This window comes from Podarcis raffonei, chromosome 16 (assembly GCF_027172205.1).
Source record: "Podarcis raffonei isolate rPodRaf1 chromosome 16, rPodRaf1.pri, whole genome shotgun sequence".
NCBI classification, from domain to species: domain Eukaryota; kingdom Metazoa; phylum Chordata; class Lepidosauria; order Squamata; family Lacertidae; genus Podarcis; species Podarcis raffonei.
This window is the reverse complement of record NC_070617.1, coordinates 33923610-33948618: the sequence shown is the minus strand read 5'-3', so window position 1 is coordinate 33948618 and position 25009 is coordinate 33923610. Positions and strand designations below refer to the sequence as shown.

The following is a 25009-nucleotide window of genomic DNA, read 5'->3' as shown; positions in this document are numbered from 1 at the left end:
AGCTGGGCATGTTTAGAAATAACTTGGCAACCTGCCTCCTCCGTCTGTTAGCCTGGAATGACAGAGCCCAGAGGCTGGCAAGCTGAAACTTGGTTACCTCGGTTGACCCCGTCCAGGAGCACAAAAACAATCCAAGCAGATTCTTTTTCCCATTTGCTTCTTTCTTTTTGAGGGAGGGAGGAGGCTTGGACCGCTTTAACAGGCAAAAACATCCCCAGCTGAGCTTAGCAAAATATGTCCGTTTCACCCAAGTGTCATTCGCGCCATCCCTGATGAAAACAGGTCCAAACCCTTATACCTATAGCATTTTATGACCATTATCTCAGGGAGAACCCTGTGTGGTTGTGGGTTAGCATTAATCATTCCTAGACAGCAGAGGCTGAGAGGGAACACGGAAGAGGGAGCATGCTTGTTTTCTCCTGCTCTGGAGGGTAGGACTCGAACCAGTGGCTTCCAGTTACAAGAAAGGAGAATCTGACTAGGCATATGGAAAACCTTTCTGACAGTAAGAGCTGTTCAACAGTGGAACTGTCTCCCTCGGGAGGTAGTGGACTCTCCTTCCTTGGATGCTTTTAAGTGGAGGGTCGATGGCCATCTCTCATGGATGCTTTAGCTGGGACTCCTGCATTGCTGAGGGTTGGAATGGATGACCCTTGGGGTCCCTTCCAACTCTATAATTCTATGAGACCAACTGTCTCCTCACTGGGAATTCCAGGGTGGGAACTGGGGCTGCCAACATCATTAGTAGTATTACTATTCACTCATTAATTCACTCATTATAGGCCTATAGCGCCTAAACTGTTCTAATTGCTGTGCAGAGGTTAAAAGGGTAACACATTGGACATCCATTGGAAGTCTTTAAACAGAGAGTGGATGGCTATCTGACAGGGATTCTTTAGCTGCAATTCCTTCAGACTACTTTTTGAAACAGCTGAACTTCATTAATACTGCACAGGAGCTTTGAATGCCTTCTAGTGTGATGGCTTTTATCACTGGAGAGCTGGGTTTCATTTTATTCTAAAAAAATTTGGGCCAGGGTTGGTGGTGGATCCACCTGCCATTTCCAGTAACTGGATAAGAGAGTTTTATGAATGAATTAGTGTTTTTCAAACATGGTTCCCCCCAGCTGTTGTTGGGCTACAACTCCCATCATCCCTAGCTAGCAGGACCAGTGGTCAGGGATGATGGGAGCTGTAGTCGAACAACAGCTGGGGAACCAAGTTAGAGAAACGATGAATTAAGTGTTTGACCGTTCTTGGAAACCAGACTGATTTCATCTATTTTGCTGGTTCGTTTCATGTGGAATGGTGATCTGAGGAATCTGTTGGTTTTCATGGTTGTAGGAGAAAGACAACTCTGCAGGATGTGCTTCAAGTAAGCAAGGATTTCCCAGCTATGTTGAAACCCCCAACGCATTGCTATTCAAACTGTGTGTGTGAATCCTGGGGTTACACAGCTCTCTGAAACCATGGTAGTAGTGAAGAAGTTTCCTTTTGCTATCATCTTCCTGGATGTACACTCATACCTCTTGTGAAGGTGACTGCCCAGTCTGTTTGGGCCTAGTCATTGTGTGTGAACCAGGGTTCACTGTAGGATACTTGCCAGAATCCTCTGCAAAGCTTAAGTGTTCCACAGTGGACGAACCACTGACAGTGTTTGGGTGTCACAGTAAACCATGGGTTGTTGTGACGCGAATGAGCCTTGGTGAGCTTTTTGTTCTCCTCCTAGACCGCAGGCTCAAGGAAGAATGTACAAGCTTTCAGTTCCATTTTTAATTAACCCTGCAGCTCATCATGTCGTCCATACTTAACAAACTGTGGCTATTTTTAACTTGGTTTCTTTGAACGAAGCCAGCTTCAAATGAAGCTAACCTGTTGGAGCAAGCCATAGTTACAGTTAGCCACAGTTTGAAGTTTGGATGCAGTACTAAAGTGTGGTTAGTTGAAATTGGAAGCAAAAACTCATGGGCATGTTAGGAGAGTGACCAGGGAAGAGTGCAGAGATATGAGACTTGCCTAGATTCACTTCTGTTACAACATAGCTCACCGCAATGCCAGAATTGTGAGGGGTGCAGGCCACGCTCCTTGCAGGATTCAATATACTTCTGAAGCCTAAAGGTTGGGGGAAGGAGCTTCTCTTAGTTTTAGCCACTTTAGTGCCGAGAAAATATATTGTGTGTGTGAAACACAGGGATGCCGCTGGCAAATTGCATCCCTGGGTTTGAGATATCCTCCTATGCCGCCCCACCGTTGTGCCATCATCATGCTGTAAGTTTCATTTTCTTCACACAATTTCTGGTCTTAAACAGAGATAACCAAGCTTTTAATTTCACTGTGGGCGTTTGATTCAGCTTCTCAGTGCAGTGCCAGGCCAGGATGTTTGTGTTAACGTCAACATTGCTTTGTGAATGAGCCAGTGTGCTTATTTTACATACTATATTTATTTACATCCTGCATTTTTCCCAGACAGCGACTCAAGGCAGCTTACATATAAAATAGAAGCAGCCTAAAATGTAGAAAAAGCAGTCATTAAGAAGCAATTAAACAGTAATAGAATTAAAAGATATATATAAAACATACAGATAATTACAATAAAATTTGCATCACCAGCCCTTTGCATGCATTTAAGCTCTTTACATTCATTTAAGATTTAATGTAATTAGCACAATCTATACTTTTTATGCATCATTTCCTTCTGACCTCACGGCTTACAATTTCCTGCCCAGCAATTTCCATACGATTTCCATACAAACTTCTGCTTGTATGCCTGCATACCTGTTTGTATACCTGCATAACTGTGCGCACACACATCATTCAATAATCTTTCCTGCTTTTGACTCTAGCCCATGGAAGCTGATGCCATTATAGGTGCTTTAAGTTTTCAGGGTTGCAGCTAGTAGCTTGAAGCATTATTGCTGCAATACTGTGTTTGAAGCTTAACATCTGTCTCACATGATTAAATCTCTCTATACACTTTATTTACTGGCCCAGTTTGCACATAGCAGTAAAACAAAGTTAATAGTTTCCTGCAAGCACGCCAGTCTTGGTCCCTCTGTTCCTCCCTGCTTGTACACTGAGCAAGCCAGCCACTACCCCTAGGTTGGTGTTACTGGGGTGGGGGGGTCTCGCCTCAAGACCCTGTGCTTTTTTCCTCCCCCAGCCCCACCCCAGGACCCTCATTTACATCACCATTCCCCTACAAGTGATGCAAAACTCCGTGGAGAAGGAGGGAGCCTCAACCTAGGGACGCTATTTTGGTGGCACCCCCTCGTCTCACGCAGCATGCCATTTCAAGCCTAAGATTTGCTGACACAGGTGAATGCCATTCTGAGGCAGGGAAGCCCGTGCTCTTGGCTTTGATCCAAAAGGGCGTGCTATTTTAATCAGATGGTGTGAAATAGCTTGTGCTCGCCTTCTCCCTTTGAGTAAGATGGCTTGCCTACCCATAACGCTTTGGGCGGCATGCTTTTGTTTTTAAACAAGGTGACTAGGAAACAACACTGTTCAGCAGAGACTGGAAATGTCAGATGAACTGGGTGTGGAATGGAGACAGCCTGTTTGTCAGCTCTTTTTGAGGGCTTCGACGTGACCCCTGGGTTTGCTGTGGGCTCTCCCTGTTTCTTGGCTGCGTAATGCACCTAGAAGCTGTATGAAGGAAGGGGTGGGGTAGGAGGGTGCGGAGCAGCAGATAAACAAAGCTATTTATGTCCTCTGCAGTGAGAATAATTAAATTAGGATTGCAAGTAGGAGCTGAATACATATCACACAACCCAGAATGTGACATCCAAGATCTATTTCAGATGTGCGTGGACAGGAATAAATTTCCTTGCACTTTAAGTCACTGGCCCAGTAAATCAGTTCTGACCACTTTGCTCCTTCCTGCTTAGTACATGACTTAGCCTGATATCCAAACTGTTTAGAGCCAGTAAGTTGTGAGCAGTCAATTAAGAACAAACCATAGTTTGTTGGGAGCCAAACCAAACCATGATCCTAGGTTCAAGTCTTCCTGTTTGGAATCCCAAAGGCTCCTATTCATCCACATTGGAAACTGTTAGTGAGACAGGATGCACAACATGTCTTGTGTTCTCTTGGGAAGGAAAAACTGCATTTGTGCCTTTCCATTGTGAGCCATTGTGGCTAGTTTTTGCAGAGAAGATAACAATCCGTGAAGCTACCGTCTTACACCAGTGCAGACTATTCGTTCCTCTAGCCAGCCTTCCAAATGTTGGTGGATTCCCCATCAGCCCCAGCCAGCCAGCATGGGTGATGGTCAGGGATGATGGGAGTTGTAGTCCAACAACCCACGGTGCGCCCCACATGTTCCTCACCGCTGTCTTGCACCAGTAAGGCAGGCCAGGTATCCCTAAACTATTTATTGGTGGCTTGCATACAGCTACCAAAGAACTTGAGCAGGGGTAGAAATTTGAACTGAAGGCTTTCCTGGTTTTGCATCTCATGATCTTAATATATTTATGGTCTTGGAGAGGACAGGAGACAGTGAGATTATTACAGGCTTTCAACTATTTTCACTGAAAGGAACACCCTCATTCAGAGGCGGTGTGCTTCTGCTATACATAATGCTGGGATTCCTTGCCCTGTTTGTGAAAGCAAGTAATGTATCATCAACAAAAGGACCAGGCAGCTAGCGATGCAAAAGACCTTTTTTGTCTGCCACTCACAGTAAACCAGGGACTGGTGGCCTTTCATACATGGTTGGACTTCTACAAGCCCTAGCCAGTGTGGTCAAGGGTGATGGGAGCTGGGCTCTAGTAGCCTATGGAGGTTACTAGTTTTCCAGTCCTGCAGTATTTGAGCTAGGTGGAGAAATAGCCTGAGTTGTGAAAAATGCAGCTTCTGTGTTCCTGCAATGTTGGGACTTGATGGGATTTTTTTTACCTGATTTGGGAGACAGGTCTTAATCCCCCTGCCTTACCACCTGGTGTGTTTTTATGCAGCTGTCCTTAAGGAGGACCACGCAGCATTCAAAGTGCTCAGCACTTCCTGTCCTGACATTCCACGTGCCTGCAGCACTGCTTCTCACGTGAACATCCCAGCCAGCCAAGCTGGAAAATTCCTGTTTGTTGACCCGCCCGGATCAGACGTTACTTGCAGCTGCTGTTGCTTTATGATTTCTAGGAAGTGCCTGTAAGAGAGGGCTGTGGATTTCGTAGAAAACCTAGATCAGTTTTCAGAAGGTGCCCCTGCACAACAGCTCCTGTTTTGCACTGGGCAAGAGAGCTCTAAGGAATGTCCTGTAGTTTTCCATACTAGCCCTTTTCTTTCTTTCTTTCTTTCTTTCTTTCTTTCTTTCTTTCTTTCTTTCTTTCTTTCTTCCTTCCTTCCTTCCTTCCTTCCTTCCTTCCTTCCTTCCTTCCTTCCCTCCCTCTCGCATGTGTGCCCCCACCTTCGGTTTTACTGTTTTTCCCAGCATTGGAATTCAGCAGAAAGTTGATAGAGAGAGCAATTTGGAAATGCTTCCCAAATATTAGCCCCTGGCACACAGTTGTTTACTTTGACATTTCTGAGTAGGCATCAATGTGGGGAGAGAGGGCAAGCCTGCAAGGGACTGAGCTGTGCCAGGCTAAGTGGAGTAGTGTTAGTTTTAAAGATCTGGGATGTTTGCCGTGAATATGCCATTACCTGACCTGACCTCTCCAAGCAAACCTGGCAGGCAGCAGGCACCAAGTTGTGTACACAGCAAATGCCAAGACGGCCTGGTTTCGCCTGTGCAAGAATTTTAAAACTGCTCTGCCAGGTTTTTCCTTCCTCTGCCCCCTCCCTTCTCTCTTCTGAATGTGTCTCTGCCTGGTATATATTACCAGGATTGGCAGGGAGGGTGATCATGCTTTTTTTCAAATTGCTGCTTCAAGTGTCGCGAAAAAGAAAATGGGAGACACTTTGTGTTGAAATTGAACATGTTGGAAAGAAGGTTAGATGAAAACCTTCTCCTTGCAAAGCTAGTTTTTTGTGTGTGCAGGGACTAGTTCTGTTGACTGCGGGGGAAGCTTAAGGTAGTTTGGTACCTGAATTGGAATAGTCCCTGTGGTTCCCAGTAGGGAAGGGTTAGCCAACATGGTGCCTCCAGATGATGTTGGATTCCATCTCCCATCTCTCCCAGCCAGCATAGCTAATGGAGTAAAAATGGCATTTTCCCTCAAGTTAGGTGACGGAGTAGCTTCTCTTTCATTTAGTTTCTCTATGGACAGCACTGAGCGAGATCCAGGCAACAAGGTTGTTGGATCCATCCCCACAGCAGGATAGAATATCAGGTTTTCTATGACTTATAGATCCTTCTCCCTAACAAAGATAGAGTCAAGTGCTTTTTCTTGAGATTATTAAGCAGTTGTAAAAGCTAATGCTTCCATTAAGCTTTTGGCTAAACTGGTTTCTCCTCACCCCATCTTGTTGCCTTTGATTTTCCCGTTTTTAATTAGCATCTGTCATTTGTGTGTTGTTTTATGACCATTCATTGTACTGCGTTTGATCTTGTAAAATACTTTGAACCTCTAGTAAGAGTAATATAAAAGTAGCTGGTTTTTTAAAAAATAAAAACAACAACAACCTCTGTGGCACGATATAAGATATGAGCTTTATGTGATGCTGACCTTTTCTCACTTTATTTCATTTCTTTCTTTTTTCTTTTTAAGCATTCCAAGGGAGACATCAGCCCACTTGAGGCAGCTGCTGCTAGGACTCTTGCAACGGAACCACAAGGACCGCATGGACTTTGGTAAGGAATTTCGCCTTCTGAGACACGTCGTAAGCAAGTCAGACCAGAACCACACCAAAGAAAGAGATGCCCTTTAATAAAATTGACTCTGCCCTTATACTTCAGACACACCGACTTTCACACTTTGGCTGTGCCCCCAGAGGGTTGACAATAGCTCAGTGCGCCCCTTTGCTTGAAGGAGGATTGTGGGCCCTGTTTTAAGGTATCACCATCTCGCATGGCAAAGTTTTGCTGATTGTTCTAGTCATTCAAGTTTGATTCCGCCCCGCCCCTCCCCCAGCACCACTGATCCTTTGCAGACATCATGCTGTCAACCCCGGTTTAATCCTAATTGGTTTGCCGTCTGTTATTCTTTCAGATTATAATTGTCAATGAAACTGGGCTTTAGATAACACCCCCAAGCAGCTGGCCAAATCAAGGCCAGGGATTAACTGATCCCAGTTTTAATTGTACATTTATAGATGAAGCATGGCCGGATTTAGCAAAACCATTGTGATTTATTTATTTTTGAGGGGGGTGGGGTGGATATGGTCATTGTACTTTAAACTAATAGGGTGACCTAATAATGCCATTTTCTTGGGCGGTGGTAAGCTTCTGTCAACTGTCTGTGGGTTTTCCCAGGTGGCTGTAGGATGCCTCAAAGCAAGACACTCTGTGGTCTTGGAGGAGTAAAGACATGCCACTCCTGAATGTTGGTGCTGTCTTGCATTTAAGCCTTCCTTTGCCAACCTTGGGTCCACAGCTGAAGCTGGACTACAGCATCCACCATCCCTGACCATGGGCCATGCTTTCTGTGGCTGATGACAACTGTAGTCCAAAAACATCCAAGGACCCAAGGCTGGGGAAGGCTGAATTAAGGTCTAGCCTGGTAGCCACAGGCAAGAAGGAACTGCATGCAGGCTAGTGAGAAGGGTGGTAGAGGAGAAATACCGTGTTCAGTCCTCCCCAGATCAAGGTTGGAACCACAGTGAAGGGCAATAGGTTAAAAATCTTTTCTCAGGTCTTCTGTCCTGCACCTGATAGCTTGGCTCTTGAAGAAGATTGCCAGGACTGTTTTAAATGCTCTCAAGCTAGACTTGGCACATTACCCAAGAGCTTTTTGAGGGCTCAAAAGCAGGATACAAATCCTGCTTAAACAAGTAAGATAATTAAACATTGTTTGGTTTTTTGCATGATTGAACTCAAACTTTGTAAAACATCGATATTTACATTTTCTTCCTTTTTCTTTCTTCAGATGAATTTTTCCATCACCCTTTCTTGGATGCAAGTGCCTCTATGAAAAAATGTAAGTTCGTTTTGTTATCTCAGTCTCTTTTTTGCAATACATACACGGACCTACGCTGTAGATTTCAGCTTGCACTGTGCAAGCTTAGAAGCACGTTATTGGTGGTTCTCTCTTAGGCTCATTCGGGTGTGAGAAGAGGCAGCAGAACTTCCACAGCCCGACCATTCCATTCTATAGATGACTTGGCTTGCTCTGTGCTAGAAGGCTGCCTCTCTTTAGAAGCAAATTGCACCTCCCAAGTTTTCAGACCTTTATCAGTAACTTGACAAGGTGCTGACAAAATCTCAGCTTTCTAAAAACTGTGGGAGTAGCTTAGTTTTTTGGAGGGTGGGGTTTTTGTTACACTTCAAGACCCTCTTTTGAGGGACAAAAGTACATGTAAGTATCCTTTCAACTGTGATAGCCAGCGAGTCTGTGAGACTAAAGCATCTTTATGAATTGGCACATATCATCTCTTGCAGTGCTTCAGAAACTGGCAGTTTTAATCATGTAGCTGAAATATGTAAATCCAATTCCCTTTGGCATTTTTAAAAGATTTGTAATCACTGCATAGGAACAATGTTTTGGCATTGAGTTTGTCACATTAATTCTGTCTGGGTTTTTTTTACAATGATAAAGGGAGTCATGTCATCATGACTTTGTCTGGCCGCTTTAGATTTAATCTTTATAATGGTGGTTTCTGCTTTTTGTTGAGCTCATTTTTGTGCCTGAAGTAATGGGCTGTAGCATACACTGAAACAGGACAATCCATTCACTTATGAGGTCTAAGGGATGGAGAATTTTGCAGCTGTGGGTGGAAAGTGGAACAGTTTCAGAACTGAAAGTGAATAGAGCCTTTATTACCTGTTGAGAATACATCTAAATGGCACCTGAGAAGTTTCTTCCTAGGAGAGAGATGAAAAATTAAGAATTTCCCAAAGAACACATGCTATGATTTTTGTGGTAGAATAGATGCTTTGTATGCAAAAGGTCAAGGTTGAGTTTCCCACATGTTATCACTGAAAGAATCTTAGGGCACAAATCTGGGAGACCTTGGAAAGCCACTACCACTTTGAGAAGAAGCAGTATTTACATGGCCTCCAGTTGTCTCAGAACTATAACTGTTGGCAATCGTGGGGCTAGATGGGGCTCATGGGAGCTACCGTATTTTTCGCTCTATAAGACGCACCAGACCACAAGACGCACCTAGTTTTGGGAGGAGGAAAACAACTATATTCCAAAGCATGTGGAGGGCACCAGGTTGGGGAAGAGGGGGCTTGATGAACCAGTAATCTGACTCTGTGTATAAAGTGGCTTTGTACAGTGAATTGCAGAACTTAAATCAGGCATGGGGTATGCTATAGCATAATCCATCTGCAACAGGATTAGTTCAAGGGTGGAGCTAGACATTATCTCGGCAAATATGTGGGTTCTGACGTAATAGGAATGTGTGGGGTGAGAACCACGTGCAAGACTGGGTCAATGGGGGCTGGGGGCAGGGTGCTTTTACTTTTCCAATTCTCACCTGACAAAGTTGCCCCTTCACTGGAGGGGGTTCACCAAATAGTGTTTTTGGAACTACGTAGTGATAGTTGTAGTGTGTGTGTGTGTGTGTGTGTGTGTGTGTGTGTGTGTGAGAGAGAGAGAGAGAGAGAGAGAGAGAGAGAGAGAAAGAGAGAGAGAGAGAGAGAAATTGCTGTCATGGATCAATTCTCTTATCAAGTCAGCTAGTCAGCAAACGATGGGAGACACTGGGGACTTCTACATTTTGCTTTAAAACTGTCGTAAGCCTGCCACAAGGTGTCCTAACATTGGACGCCTGTAGGGAAACCTAAGCCTTGGGTCACCATTGCTTCGAAGCAGGAGAGTTATGATTTCATTCCCTGATCATAATTTTAAATAATACAATCCCCCCTCCCTTAACTATACTTAGGTGTCACTCCCACGGGCAGAAAAATATTCTCCTGGTTTAGGGGCGCTTCCAAGCCCTCCCGGTCCTTACCTACAACCGCAGTGTCACCCTGGGGGGAAGGCCACCCTCGAAACCGGAAAGCGTTTTCCCGACTCAAGGGCACTTACAGACCTGCAGACTTCCCTGCTCCCACCACGGTGCCCCAGTGGAGAAACATTTCTACGAAATCTGAGCCCCTTGCCAACCAGGAAGGATCTTCTGCGCCCCAGGCAGCCTGGCAGCCACCACGAACAGTACCGCCATCGGCTCCGGCGTTATGGAAGCCGAGCTGCAGCCCGCGGGGATCCCCGCAGAAGCAAGAAAGGATTTTCTTGACTTGGCCTCCGTTTCCTTCACTGCCAGCCTCTTCACAACCGCTGCGTGGGGTGACCCCGCCAAAACGGCCAAGCCAAGAGAGGCAGAGAAGGGCTCCTATCTTCCGGCCACTGTCTCCCGCATCGTCCAGCCCACTGCCTTGGGACACTGGTCCCATGAGACGTCCATGCCAACAGGCGCTTGCACGCCCTGGGTCACGGCACAGCTACATCTGGGTGTGAATCGGGAAGAAAGCTCATCAGGTCACAGCCTTCAGCTAGAAAAGAAAACTATGCTGCACAACCAAACTGAGAAGAGAAGTTCAAGTTTTTCATCTTTTGGTGCTTGGTATACGAGAGGGCTTTTGTCTGGAGGCTTGTAATCATGTACTTCAGTCCTAATACTTGCCTGTAGGGGCCTCAGGCCCAGTTCATAAACAATAGTAATATGGTAGTCAGTCGAATAGCAGAAGGCAGCTGATCATGTGACTCCAGCCGTGTTCAGTTGTGTCCAAGTTATTCATGCTTAGGGTAGACATGAGTAATTTAAGGTCCATTAATTTCAGTGGGTCCACTCTAATAGTTAGTTGGATGTAACCCACGTTCCCCCATTCCATCATCATCGCACCTGGACAGGCCCGCCAAAGATTTGTGGTGTTAGGTTTGAAAGGCTCCAGATCCATGTGGCGAGTGACTCTTGTGTGGTGAGTGGCTGCCATGTTGCTGCTTGTGTGTGTGCATTAATCAGGACTCGAGAGAAGAACCAGAAAACTGAAGGTGCCCAGAGATCTCAGTGTTTAGGGGAACCATTTTGAGGAAAGAGGTGGCCTCTTCATCCTATGATTTCTTACTACCTGTGATGTGATGGATAAATGACAGGAGCAGCTCACTTGTGCCTCTTTTAAGAGTCTTATTCATACGATTCCCTGAGCACTTGCTTTATCTGTGGCTCTTTGCCTGGTCTCCTGGTAGTGTTATTGGAAGACACCATCACTCAGTTAGTGCACAGTGCAGACAGCTCTCTAGTCAGAAGGGTGTCAGGATAGGAATATATCTCTGTGAGACCTTGGAGAGATATTTGTCAGGATAGATGCAATGGAGCTGGGTGAAACCAATGAGCTTGGCAACAGAGAATGTATTGCGCTGGTCATGGTACCTTCCACCAAGATATGGTCAGTAGTTTCTGCCTCATACAATTCTCTCTTTCCTTGATATATATTTTTATATTCCTACCCAATAATGAAACTGGGCATGGTGCAAGTTCTTTATCTTTTCTCAGCACCACCGAGACTTTTTGGATGCCTTCATTTTATTATCTGGAAACTTGTTTTCTATATGTTTGTTCCAGTTTTATTTATTTATAGCCTATTTATATGCTTTGTTCCTATTTTTTCTATTTATATATATCTGTAAAGTGAGACATCTGTATTTCTGAATTATGAAAAATAAATATTTTTCTAAAAACGAAACTGTATAACTTGGGTAGAATTGTTTGTATTTTGCTATAAAAGTTGTGTAGTGGATCTCTCCCCCCACCCCAATTAATGATTAACTAATGATATTGCATGGCAAGAATAACCTGTGTGGGGTCATATTGGTGGTACCAGCAGTGGTAAGACTAGAGCTGCAGCTCAATTAAAGACATGCCAGTTGCTAAATCATGAAAGTTTTAATTCAGTTTTATCTGTTAATCTATTGGGCAAAAACAGTTTCTAAAGCACTTGGCATGTTTCCTTTGTGTTCAGATGTATTGTCGCAGGCGTCATCCTACAGCAATGGTCGGGGATGCTACAGCCCTTCTTATGATGCTGGACTACAACTCCCACCATCCTTGATCATTGACTATGCTAGCTGAGGCTGATGGGAGTTGGAGTCCCACAACCTATGGAGGAACTCAGGTTCCCCGCCACTGTTGCTAGAAGTATTCCCTACCATGTGTAAATATTTTTTTTTAAAAAATGATATTTATTAAGGTTTTGGAAGATTACAAAATTGAAAAAAACGAAAAGAAAAAAACGCAAAAACACAGAAAAATGGAAACAATTAAGACAGAAAAAAACAAATCAATCCTTCCATAACTTATCTTTCATTTGCTTGTTTCCTTGACCTCCTCACACCTCCCTTTTTCGTATTCTAGTTCAGTTAGCTATTTCAGCAAATCCTTTCCCTCTTTGTTTTTATCCTAATAATTTATCTTAATATAATATAACTCTACATTCTCACCAATTAACAATCTATTTTTTCTTAATCTTTTATAACATTTCTGCTAAAACCACGTAACTTCATTCCAACATCCTTCTAACATTCCTTAATTTTACAATGTTTCTGTAGATAATCTTTAAATTTCTTCCAATCTTCTTCCACTGACTCTTCTCCCTGGTCTCGGATTCTGCCAGTCATTTCCGCCAGTTCCATGTAGTCCATCACCTTCATCTGCCATTCTTCCCGAGTGGGTAGATTTTGTGTCCCTACCATGTGTAAATAATGCCTCTTCCGTGAGGATGCCTTCTATAAGTAGGGAGACTGCCTCTTTTAAGATAGTTCTTTCCACTTGCAGTTGTTTTTAAATGAACTCCTTTATATATTTTTTAGAAAAACTGCACTGCTGGTATAATATTTAGCACCGTGTTAGTGGATTTAAAAGTTCTTAAATGAATTACTATGTTTGAAGTGTTGTGGCCCTCCCAGTATTTCACATGCAACTTTTCTCAGTTTTCGAGTTCCCTCTTTCTGCACACAGTCAGTGGAGCATGAGACTCTTAATCTCAGGGTCGTGGGTTGGAGCCTTTGCATAGCAGGGTGTTGGACAAGAAGACCCTCGTGGTCCCTTCCAACTCTACAATAATGTGATTCTACCTACCAGATAGGCTTCCATATCAAATCAGTAGAAAGTACATTGGAACTGATTGGAACCCCTTTAAAATACCTGTGTGTGTGTGTGTCCCCAAGAAATCCCACCCCACTATCACTTTACAAATTCAGCAATGTACTTGTTGCTTAATGCAGAGCCCTTCACTAGGGAAGAACCACCGCAGCTCAACAATTCAGCTGTGGTGTTGTTCATCTAAGGAAGATTTCTCCCCCAAGTGAGCTGTGTTGCTTTTTTAGAACAGACTGTGGTGGAGAGAGCTGGGACCTAATCTTTCTCAATTAAGCAAGGACTTGGAGACTCTGCAGGCCTCCTTTTGCGAGGAGAGGAATTATATAGGTAATCTGAAGATTTGTGGGTGGAGACACCTAATTCAAGTTTAATATCACCGTCTCTCCAGGCTCAAGGGGAAATAATCAGGTTGGTGGAGCTAGTTTCTTTTAAAGGATGCCAGATCTTCACCTAGAGACCTTTTAAAGTGCTTTAAGGAATCAAGGCAGGAGACACCAGCTATCCCCTCTGTCTCATTGCTCCACCGATCCCTTTGCCCCTCTCTTCCCACACCTGCTTGGGGGCAAAAATAATAATCTTGTTCATCTCCTGTTCCAGCCTCTCTCCACATGCTACTTCCTTTGATTCACCAGACTCATTCCTGTTCTGCCCAGACTCTTGCTTTTGCTGAGTCCTACTTTTTGCTTCTTGCTTGGCACTGAATGCCCTGGACTACTTTCTTCAGCCTGGCAGAGGATTTTCCTTTGCGATCATCTGCAGTGATGCCGAGTCATATGCAACATGAATCCTCCAGTCCTAGGGAACCCTGGCAGGGGTCGAGTGTGTGTGAGATCCTGCAGTTGTGCTTGTGAATGGCCTCTGCCCAGAGGAATATGTAACCCTGCTCACTTATACAAAAGCAGTTCCCTGGATGGTGCCCCTTCTATATCCATATATACCTGCAGTGTAAATAGTTTGGCAGTTGTAATGAACCATTTGTAAATGCTGTGTGGATTTGTGAGTCCTGGCTGAGATACCAGCAAGTCTATATGCTGAATTCCCCTTAAGATTTGGGTGGGAATAGCAAGATGATTTTTGTATAGACGTGGTTCGTCATGCACTGTCTGTGCTGCAGTTTGTGTAGCGGAGTGCTGGGCCTCCATTGCTTCATCATGCACTTGCGATGAGGCAAGCGCTCCGTATGCAATCATGCAAGTATGAAATCTTCAAACACTTGGTTCCCCACCACCACACATGAGTGTCACTGAAAGCAGAAGTTCTTGCCACCACATAGGAAGGAACTTACCCTATTAACTATTTTGGCCATCTAGTCTTAAGACACTCTGTTTGGTCCAGCAGTGACTTTGTAGAACCTCCAGAGGAGGCTGTTCTCATCACCCAGTACCTCATATTGTTTTAACTAGCGATTTTGGGGACTGGAGCTCAGGTGTCTGGCATGCAAAGCATGAGCTCTACCTCTAAGCTCTGGCCCCCTCCCCTGTTCTCTTCTTTTAATTTAAAAAAATAATAATTTTCCATTTCAAAATTTCACATTCATTTTTTAAAAAAGATATTTATTGAGGTTTTACAAAGACATAGGTTTACAAAATAAAAAAGGTCATATCAAGAAAAAAGATACAAAAAAGAGAACATAAAAAAATGCATAAAAGAGAAAAAAGAAGAATAAAAATACAAAATACAAATACAAAAGACAAATAACTAAAAAAGAATTAAAAACAAATCAGTTCTTTGTAACTTTAAACTCATTAACTTATTTCCTTGGCCTCCTCACACCTCCCTTTTTTGTATTCCCATTTGAATAATCAAATCAGCAAATCCTTACCCTCTTTCATTTATCTTAACTCTGTATCTTAACATATTATAACTCTATATTTTCATCCATTATCAATTCATTTTTGCATATTCTTATTAACTTTGTTGCTAATGCCACTTATTTTCAATCCAAACATCATTTTAACATTCATTAATTTTACAATATTTCTGAAGATAGTCTTTAAATTTCTTCCAGTCTTCCTCCACCAACTCTTCTCCCAGGTCTCGGATTCTGCCAGTCATTTCCGCCAATTCCATATAGTCCATCACCTTCACCTGCCACTCTTCCAGGGTGGGTAGCTCTTGTGTCTTCCAATACTTTGCAATAAGTATTCTTGCCGCTGTTGTTGCATACATAAAGAAAGTTCTATCCTTCTTTGGCACCAATTGGCCGACTATGCCCAGGAGGAAGGTCTCTGGTTTCTTCAGAAAGGTATATTTAAATACCTTTTTCATTTCATTATAGATCATCTCCCAGAAAGCCTTAATCTTTGGGCACGTCCACCAAAGGTGAAAGAATGTACCTTCATTTTCTTTACATTTCCAACATTTATTATCGGGCAAATGATAGATTTTTGCAAGCTTGACTGGTGTCATGTACCACCTGTATATCATTTTCATAATATTCTCTCTTAAGGCATTACATGCCGTAAATTTCATACCGATGGTCCACAACTGTTCCCAGTCAGCAAACATAATGTTATGTCCAACATCTTGTGCCCATTTAATCATAGCAGATTTAACCGTTTCATCCTGCGTATTCCATTTTAACAGCAAGTTATACATTCTTGAAAGTATCTTAGTTTTGGGATCTAACAGTTCAGTTTCCAATTTTGATTTTTCCACCTGGAAGCCAATTTTTTTGTCCAAATTATAGGCCTCTCTTATTTGATAATAATGAAGCCAGTCTCGCACTTTATCTTTTAATTTCTCAAAACTCTGCAATTTCAATTTGTCTCCTTCTTGTTCCAATATTTCCCAATATTTCGGCCATTTGGCCTCCATATTGAGCTTTTTCTGAGCCTTTGCTTCCATTGGTGATAACCACCTTGGGGTTTTATTTTCCAGTAAGTCTTTGTATCTTATCCAGACATTAAACAATGCTTTCCTGACAATATGGTTTTTAAATGCTTTATGTGCTTTAACCTTGTCGTACCACAAATATGCATGCCACCCAAAAACATTGTTAAAGCCTTCTAGGTCCAAAATGTCTGTGTTCTCAAGAAGCAGCCAGTCTTTCAACCAGCAGAATGCTGCTGATTCATAGTACAGTTTAAGGTCTGGCAGGGCAAATCCGCCTCTTTCCTTTGCATCAGTTAATATTTTAAATTTTATTCTGGGCTTCTTGCCCTGCCAGACAAATCTAGAAATGTCTCTCTGCCACTTCTTGAAACAGTCCATCTTGTCCAAAATTTGCAATGATTGAAACAGAAATAGCATTTTTGGCAATACATTCATCTTTATAGCTGCAATTCGACCCAACAAGGAAAGCTTCAAATTTGACCATATTTCTAAGTCTTTTTTCACTTCTGTCCAACATTTCTCATAGTTATCTTTAAATAAGTTTAAGTTCTTAGCAGTCACATTAACCCCCAGATATTTTACTTTCTTAACTAATGTTAAACCTGTCTCCTTCTGAAACCTCTCTTTCTCAATCGGTGTTAAATTTTTCTCAAGAACTTTAGTTTTTGACTTGTTCAGCTTAAATCCTGCCACATGACCAAATTCTTGAATCAGTTCTAATACTCTTTTCGTACTAGATTCTGGCTCCTGTAACATCAAAACTAGATCATCTGCAAAGGCTTTCAATTTGTATTGTTTGGCTCTGACCTGAATACCTTTAATCAGACAGTCCCTTCTAATCATATTTAGCAAAACCTCCAGGACCGAAATAAAAAGCAATGGGGAAATTGGGCAGCCTTGTCATGTCCCTTTCTCTATCTTAAATTCCTCTGCCACCACATTATTAACTATTAGCTTAGCCTTTTGTTCTGAGTAAATTGCACTTATACCATTTTCAAACCCTTGACCAACCCCCATCCCCTGAAGATTTTTCTTCATAAAACTCCAAGAAATATTATCGAAGGCTTTCTCCACATCTATGAAAATTAAAACTGCTTTGGTATTAATGTTCACTTGCAACTTCTCCAAAATGTTAATTATATTCCTCGTGTTGTCAGACAAGTGTCTACCTGGGAGAAAGCCAGCTTGGTCCTTATGTATCTCTTCCACTAGTACTTTTTTTAATCTATTAGCCAAAATGTCAGCAAATATTTTGTAATCCACATTAAGCAGGGATATGGGGCGGTAGTTCTTAAGTTGTGTCTTTTCAGACTCAGTTTTCGGTATAAGTGTAATGTAAGCTTCCTTCCACGACTCTGGTGCCTTTCCCCCCTCTAAAATTTCATTACAAACCTCCTTTAGTGGCCGAATTAACCAGTCTTTCAGAGATCTATAGTCAAAATTTCACATTCAAGCCAAAAGATAACCATACGATAGTCATTGACTTCCCTTCCCCGTCCCCCTTCCATGGTTCATTTTAGTTACCCATTGCTACTGCATATCCTGATTAATCCCTCTTTCCATTTCTGAGCATATATAATCCAGGCTTGCATAGACAAAAATCCTGCTTTGTTTTCTCCTTCCCTTGCAGTGGACAAATAATTCCCTCCCTCTTTTTATTATTGGGTTATCCCATTGGTTTCCTCACACCAATCCAAGCAGTGCCTTAGCTCAGAATGGTGCTTGTCTGCCAAAATATGCTAAGCGCAGGCAGCCAAAACATGGTTTCACAGGGCAAGTGAACACCTGGCTGTTAAAACATCAGCAATATGATGTCATTTTATGGTAGTCCCCAGGGATGTTTTCATCAATTAAATATGTTTTGATTTTACTGAGAACATTTTTCTTCTGTGTGCAACCACCATCATCTTAGCCTTCTAGTTATCAGCTGGAGAAAAGTACATCATCTCATTCTTTTAGAGTAATAGAAGCTATAGCCGGACGGTAATTTTCCTGTTGCTGTTGTACAGAGAGAGAAAAAACAGCTGCAGCTGGGGTGTGTTAATTAATTACAGCTTCACACCCTTCAAAATTAATTATAGCCTTCCACCCTTCAAAACAAATAGCAATGCTTTAAAACGTTTTTCACACATGATGTGAAAATTCAGAATCAATCAATTTCACTGTGCTCCAGGGCTCAGTTTTCTTTATATTTTCTCTCGCGCTTTATTTATTTAGTTGAAAGTATTCCAGTTCTGTTTTTCTGCATCAATGTGAGGTACTCAAGGCAGCTCAGAAATGATTTTAAAAACAAACAAGCCATCATTGAATGCCTACAAAACACAACCCAACACAAAACACAGAAAGAGACCGGCAGATAATAAATTCTTCAAATTGTGTGAAGAACCAGACACAGTGCTTGAGATACCTCTGAAATGTCTGATAATGGTAGGAAGCCTTCCCATAACAATATCTGTCTATCTTTTCCCCACCCTCTCTTTTGCTTGGAATGTCATTGGAGGAAGCCATATCGATAGCTCTAGGGCAGGGATGGAGAACTTCACCACAGTTCTCCATGCGCTGGTAACTTCATGGGTGGATACCTGCAATGCTCTCCATGTGGAGCTACCTTGGGGCTGACCCAGAGGGAGCAGGTGGGGCAGGACACCATAGCCAGGCTGCTTGTGAAAGCAAGCTGCCACCAGGATGCAGCACCTCAAAGGCTGCAGGATTTGGACTGTTTGCCCGTCCTCTACTGGGCCAAGTTCAAACATTTTGGTACTAAGACTCTAAACAGCTCAGGATCAGATTTCTTAAGAGACCAGCTTATCCACCACTGCAGCTTATGGAAGAGCTTCTCCGGCGACTTCCAAAGAAATTGGAAGCTCGCTGTGCAGTAACTTGGAGAAGTGCTTTTAGTGTTGCTTCCCTTGTTCTGTGGAACAGCGTTCCTGCTGAGATACAACAGATGTCCATTATCTGTCCTTTCTGGAAGCTACCAAAGGCATTTTTTGTTCCAACAGCTTTCCCAACAGTATGACTAGGTTTCTGCCATGGGTATCTATTTGGTGTTGTTCAGAAATTTATCTGCTGCTGTTTATTTATTTTTTGGTGGCGTTTAACTGTTTTCAGCTGGTTCTGCTGCATTCGGTACATTTCCTTGAGGCATGTGTGTAAGGTGATCGATAAATTAGAATAAGTTGTGACCCTCTAGATATTGCTGGACTCCAGCTCCCAGTGGTTGGGAGCAAAGGGGGTTTGAGTCCCAACAAGATCTGGAGGACTCCAGATTATCTGGGTAAGGAATTCCAAAGGGCATTTAGAGAAGGCTCTGTCAAGTGTACTTGACCACTGTCTACATTATTTCGGACCCTGCGCTTTGGCTCTGAGGACTTTCGGAGCGGCTTCCAGTTAAAAACCGCCAACCACATCCTAAAAAATACTTAAAGCGACAACACCGCAAGAGTCTGCGCATGAGGACGGAGAAAGGACTCCTGGTTTTTTAAGAAATATAGTAGACCTGAGTCATGCCCCTGTTGCGGTGCTGCAACAAAAGAAGTTGTTTGCGTTCTAGAAGGCAGACAGCAGGTTGGGCCAATCTTGTGCCCTCCAAACGTTGTTGGACTGCACTCCCCCCCCCCTCGACCATTGGCCATGCTAGCTGGGGCTGATGGGAGCTGGAAGTCCACCATCTGCATTGACTATCCCTGACAGAGACCAAAGGCATTTAGGAGCCAGAAAATGGCGCCTCAGACTTCAGAATCTGCTGCAGGGTGAAATAAATGACAGCTTCACAGACGGGGGGCAAGCAAAAGAGCACCTGCCACATTCAGTTGCGCTGAATGCCAACTTGTTTCTCTCTCTCCCCTCCCTGCCTCAGTTCAGTGACGTCGCCTGGCACCTGAGGTAAATCCGTTAGCGTGAGGAAGCCAAGAAAGCTGTTCTAATCCCGCTGTTGACAACCTAGAAAGCATGACCTTTCTTTCTTCTCTCCCCTCCCCCTGCCCTCTTTCTTCAGCTGCTTCTGTGCCAATGCCTTCTTATCCGAGCTCTGGGTCTGGGAGTTCGTCCAGCAGCTCTTCCACGTCCCATCTCGCATCTCCTCCCGTAAGTACAATGCACGCCTCTTGAGCGCTGTTGGTTTTCCTCCTCCTCCTTCTTGTTTGCCACTGGGTCGTTCTGGTGGCTGCTGACGACTTCCTCCTCTGGGTGCCCACCATGCCGCCAGTCGACCCTGCAGGGTGGCATTTTCAAGGGAGAGAACCATCTTAAGCTGTGTGTGGCAGATCCCAAGTCAGGCCACGTCAGAAGCACTCAGATCGAAGGCTCGTCTAGTCTAGCATCCTGCTTCCTCACAATGACCAGCCCAGATGCCTCTCGAAAGCCCACAAACAGGGCATGGGCACAGCAGCTCTCTGCCCACTTGGCACCCCCAGCAGTCTGTATTCAGATGCAGGCTGCCTCTGGATCCTGGAGGCAGCATATGGGTAGCCTTATCCTCTATGAATGTGTCTAATCCCCTTTTAAAGCCACCTTAGTTTGTGGACTTTATCACATCTTATGGAAGTAGATTCCACAATATAACTGTGCGCTGGGGGGGGGGGGGAGGAAGAGCTCCTCCTCTCTATCTCTTTGGTCTGCCCTGAATCTTGCTCTATTCGGTTTCATTGGGTGAACCTGGGTTCTGGAGAGAGGAAAAACTAGTTCGCTTAATCCATTTTCTCTGTATTGTGCATCAGTTTCTAAACCTCTATCATGTCCTCCCTTGCTCACTTCAAAAACAAACCCCAAAACTCCTCCTAAGGGAGTTATTGCACCTCTTCTGTAGCTTTTCCAGCTCTGCAGTATCCTTTGCTTGAGATACAGTGAGCAGAACCATGTGCACTATATTCTAATTGCGGTTGCACCATCGGTTTCATGGCACCCTCCGCCCGAAGGGGCTTAGTGTGTAGGGAATAAAGGAACAATGAGCGACCCCAACTCAAAATATGGCTCTCATTTCCACCTGCAAATTTGAAGATTTGTTCCTTCAACCTTCTAAATATCGTAAGAAAGCAGAGACTAAAAGCAAATTTGGTGGCAATTTTTGTACTGTCACAACATCGCTAGCCCCATAAACAGGACTTCTGTAAGGTAATAATGGGATAACAACCACCACATACTGGGGGACTTTCTGTGTCAAAGAACCGTCCCAATTCCCTGCCGACTGCACCACTCGATGGTTCTGGGGCCACTGAAATGGCATAGTTTTGTCTTGGGGCCTTTGGAGAACTGCCTTGAAAGAAGCAGCTGTTCCATAGACACCATGTGCTGGCAGAAACTCCTTTTCTGGGAGTGCTTTTTGGTGCGGAAGAGCCTGCAGAAGGAGTTTCTTCCGAGGTTTGCGTTTTCACTCCTGTTTCTCCTTCCCCTTCCCTTGAACAGTCCCTTGGAGAGATGGCACATCTCCCTGAGAAGGTTTTAGCCTCTCCTACCCAGCCCGGCTTCCTTCATGGGTCGAAGGAGTCGGCTGGCGGCAGCAGCAAGAACTCCTCCTGTGACACCGACGACTTCGTCATGGTGCCAGCCCAGTTTGCAAGTAAGCAGTCTGGTTTCTTTTCGAAGCAGAGGCGTGGCTGATGGTGTGGCGGAAGAGGTTGTGGGCATGCCTCAAAGGCAGGAGACAGCAACCATAATCTCATGAGCCCTGTTGGTTGCCAGTTTGCATCTTGGCTGAAATCAATATGCTCACCTTAGTGTTTAAAGCCCTAAGAGACTTGGGCCCCAAATATCTGGAAAACCGCTCTCTGCTGTTGAGATCAGCAATGGCAGCCTTTTGAGTAGTTCCACCGCTATCAGAAGCTCAGGGTGGCAGCAGCCCAGGAGAGGACATTCTCTGTGGCAGCCACAAAGTTGGGGCATTCCCTCCCTACAGAGGGGCATCTGTGCCGTTTTTCTCATATGAGCCTTTACCCCGGTGTATGTTTTTAGGACCCGTCCTATTCTCGCGGTTGCGATTTGTTCTTAAGCTGTTTTTAATGTTGTATTTCAAATTGCTGTGACTTGCACTGGGACCTTGGGAGGTGAAGGGCGAGTAATATATTGTTATATTTAGGTATTCCTCTTCCGTGCTATAGCAGCGCATGAGAGACAGGAAGGAGCAGGGACGAGTGCAAGAGCTCTGCCCCTCTCCATGGGTCCTTCCTTCCATTGTTGTGCAGGGAGGGTAACCCGAGCGGAGCAGGCAGCTGCCCTCTAACTGCAGAGAGTAAAGGGGCCAAACTAGCATGGTTAGCCCCATTCTCCCCCTTTGCAAACAGATTTATTTGGGCAGGTTAATGTCCAGATAGCGTTGCATGCTTTGAACAGGAGAAGGGGAACAGCTTCCCTGTTCACAAAGCTGCTGAGATTTGAAATCGTTTGTTCTTCAGCTTGGGGTTTTCTGTAGCGAGAAGCCTTGGTGGGGAGATAGCTGAGCAGGCAGGCTTGTTGGGAACCAGTGTTTTAGGTCCGTGTTTGGGAGCTCCTGCCATCCAATTACATGTCCAGGAACTGGAAAAAGGCACACTGGCAGGACCCACTATTCGTAGGCAGGTGCTGGGGACCCAGCTAGTAGGGAGCACACTTCATGCTTGTCCAGCCCCCCACCCTGGTCCTTTTCCTTGTGGTGGGCCTCTCATTGCCCCAGAGTGATGCCATATTGGGGGTGTTTGGGGGAATGAAAATGGTGCCCCCCATGCCCACACTGATGATTCCCTGTCCCTCCTTGAAGTGCCACAGTTCCCCTCCATTCAATAAGTTCCCAAGAGGGACCAGAGATGCAGGAGGCCTTCCAGAGAACACTTTGCCCAGGGTCCCCTGAAACCAGTGTTCCCGGGGAAAGAGGCACTGCAAGTTGGTGCCCGTTTTTGATGTTTGAACCCTCAGTAATACTTATCCGCTGGGATGAGCCACAGGCACCAGGCAAAGGGTGTTGTGGTGTACATATGTGTGTGTTTCAACCTTGATACATTTTCAAAGGGATGTGACACAAGCACACCATGATGCCACAGAGTGCTGGAAAATCTCCTGTCTTCTGCAAACAGAAATGAAATCGCACATGCATTTTTTAAAAAAAAAACAACAACAACGTGGATTTGCAAAACTGAAATTGTTTCTTTGAAAAATACCCTACAGGCTCCCAATAGGAAGCTCATTCTCTGAACGCCAATCTTTTATCTAGCCAAAATGAGACCCTCCACAAACAAAAGCAGGGAGGTGGCAGCAGACTTGGGGAAGTTCAAAATGTCATTGAGGGATTGTACAGCCCACCAAGGGCTGAATATGCTCAAAGGCATAAGGAATGGAATCAGCTGTAGCATGGGGCTTGTTTGGTGCCTTGAACAGGAGCACTCTGCCCCTGCTGCAGGTCCAACTTTTTAGATATTACAAGCCTTGGGCCAGTGACACCTTTTGTGTTGTTTGAGCAATCACGCCTCTCTGCATATGAGCAAAGTGTCTTCACTCCCATCCTATCATACAAATTTGTACAGAAGGTCACACAAGACCTGGTTTTTGCATGCCTAAGGTCTAGCCAGCCTCCCACTGGGGGAATAATGGGGTCGCCGTAGGCATGAATGTCCGTACTGAACCTCTACGTGCAGCCTCCAGGTGTTGCCAAACTACAGGTCCCTTCTTATCCCACCATTGGCCATGCTGGCTTAGGGCTGATGGGAGTTGGAGTCCAGCTACAACTGGAGAGCCACAGGTTCCCCACCCTTTCTTTTTAACCTAATTGTGGAAAAGCTCACCTTAGTGGTGTTGAGAAGAAGCCGTCGTTCCCAAAGAGAGGAAGCAAGAGAGGCCTCCGTGGCTTCAGTCTTTCTTCTAAAAAGAATTATAGAAAAGCTCACACAACATTTGAGGACCTTCAAAGACCTCTCCTTTATGTGCAGTTCTCACATGTCCACAGACCTGCGGGGGGGGGGGGAGAATTAATTGTGCATGCCTGTGCTCTTTATGTAATTACTGCATGGGCCTGAAATTAATCTTTTCAGAACTTTTTAAAACTTAGGTGATATCGCTGTGGAGACTGCAGGAGGAAAAGCTATCCAGGACAGCCTGATGTGTAGTGGGTAAGGATCTTTAGTGCGTGTTTTCTTATTTTATTTATACTTCTTATTTAGTTATTTATTTAACTGGTTTTACAATCATTCCCCCTCTTTCTGTGGTTGCTTGAATTTATTTTTAATATCTTCTGCATATCCAAATTAACTTAACTTACTCATTTATTTATCTTCTTTAAATATATACTCTTATGTAGCTGCAGGTTATTACAATAATCCTGCCGGTGTTTTTATCTGTTTACAATTTATCTGTAAATATTCAACAAACCATTTCCATTCTTTTATAAAAAGTTTGTTAACTTGATTTCTTATTCTCCCGGTAAGTTTCGCCATTTCTGCATATTCCATAAGTTTTTGTATCCATTCTTCCTTTGCTGGGACTTCTTCTTTCCATTTTGGGGCAAGTAGCATTCTTGCCTCTGTAGTCACATACTTGAATAAGTTTCTATACAATTTAGGTAGTTCTATCCTTATAATTCCCAAGAGAAAGGCTTTTGTTTTGTTTTGTTTTGACAAATGTTATTTTAAACATCCTTTTCATTTAATTGTATATCATTTCCCAGTAAGCCTTAACCTTACTACAAGACCACCACATATGATAAAAAGAACTTCCTTTCTCTTTACATTTCCAACACTTATTTGATTTAGACTTGTACATTTTTGCCAGCTTACTTGGTGTTAGATACCATCTTGAACAGTTTTATACTGAGGCCGTTTGTCCAGCTTAACGTAGTACTGTCTGCTCCAGGGATGAGAACATGTGGCCTTCTAGATGTCGTTCCCCTCGTCCTTGGAACTCCCATTGGCCATGCTTGCTGGAGAGTTGAGAGTCCCAGTAACACGGTCCCTGACCTGGCAACAGCTCTCCAAAGTCTTTCCCCTTGTTGCTCTCTTGAGACCGTGGCTGGAGATACCAGCAACTGAACTCTGCAGCTTCCGTGTATAAATCATGCGCTCTTACCACTGACTTGT

At 44.0% G+C, this 25009-nt stretch overlaps 1 protein-coding gene across 3 annotated transcripts in view; it reads left to right on the top strand.

The window, feature by feature from the left end:
- Window positions 1–25009, top strand: part of ULK1 (unc-51 like autophagy activating kinase 1) — a 109913-nt gene that overhangs the window by 58970 nt on the left and 25934 nt on the right. For 2 of the 3 annotated variants that reach the window (XM_053368191.1, XM_053368193.1), the window contains 5 exons: window positions 6647–6729; window positions 7964–8014; window positions 19972–20060; window positions 21378–21531; window positions 23986–24046. In XM_053368191.1, the coding sequence (XP_053224166.1) occupies window positions 6647–6729; window positions 7964–8014; window positions 19972–20060; window positions 21378–21531; window positions 23986–24046 (438 nt within the window). The remainder of the gene's footprint in view (window positions 1–6646; window positions 6730–7963; window positions 8015–19971; window positions 20061–21377; window positions 21532–23985; window positions 24047–25009) is intronic. The other variant, XM_053368192.1, reaches the window with a different exon arrangement.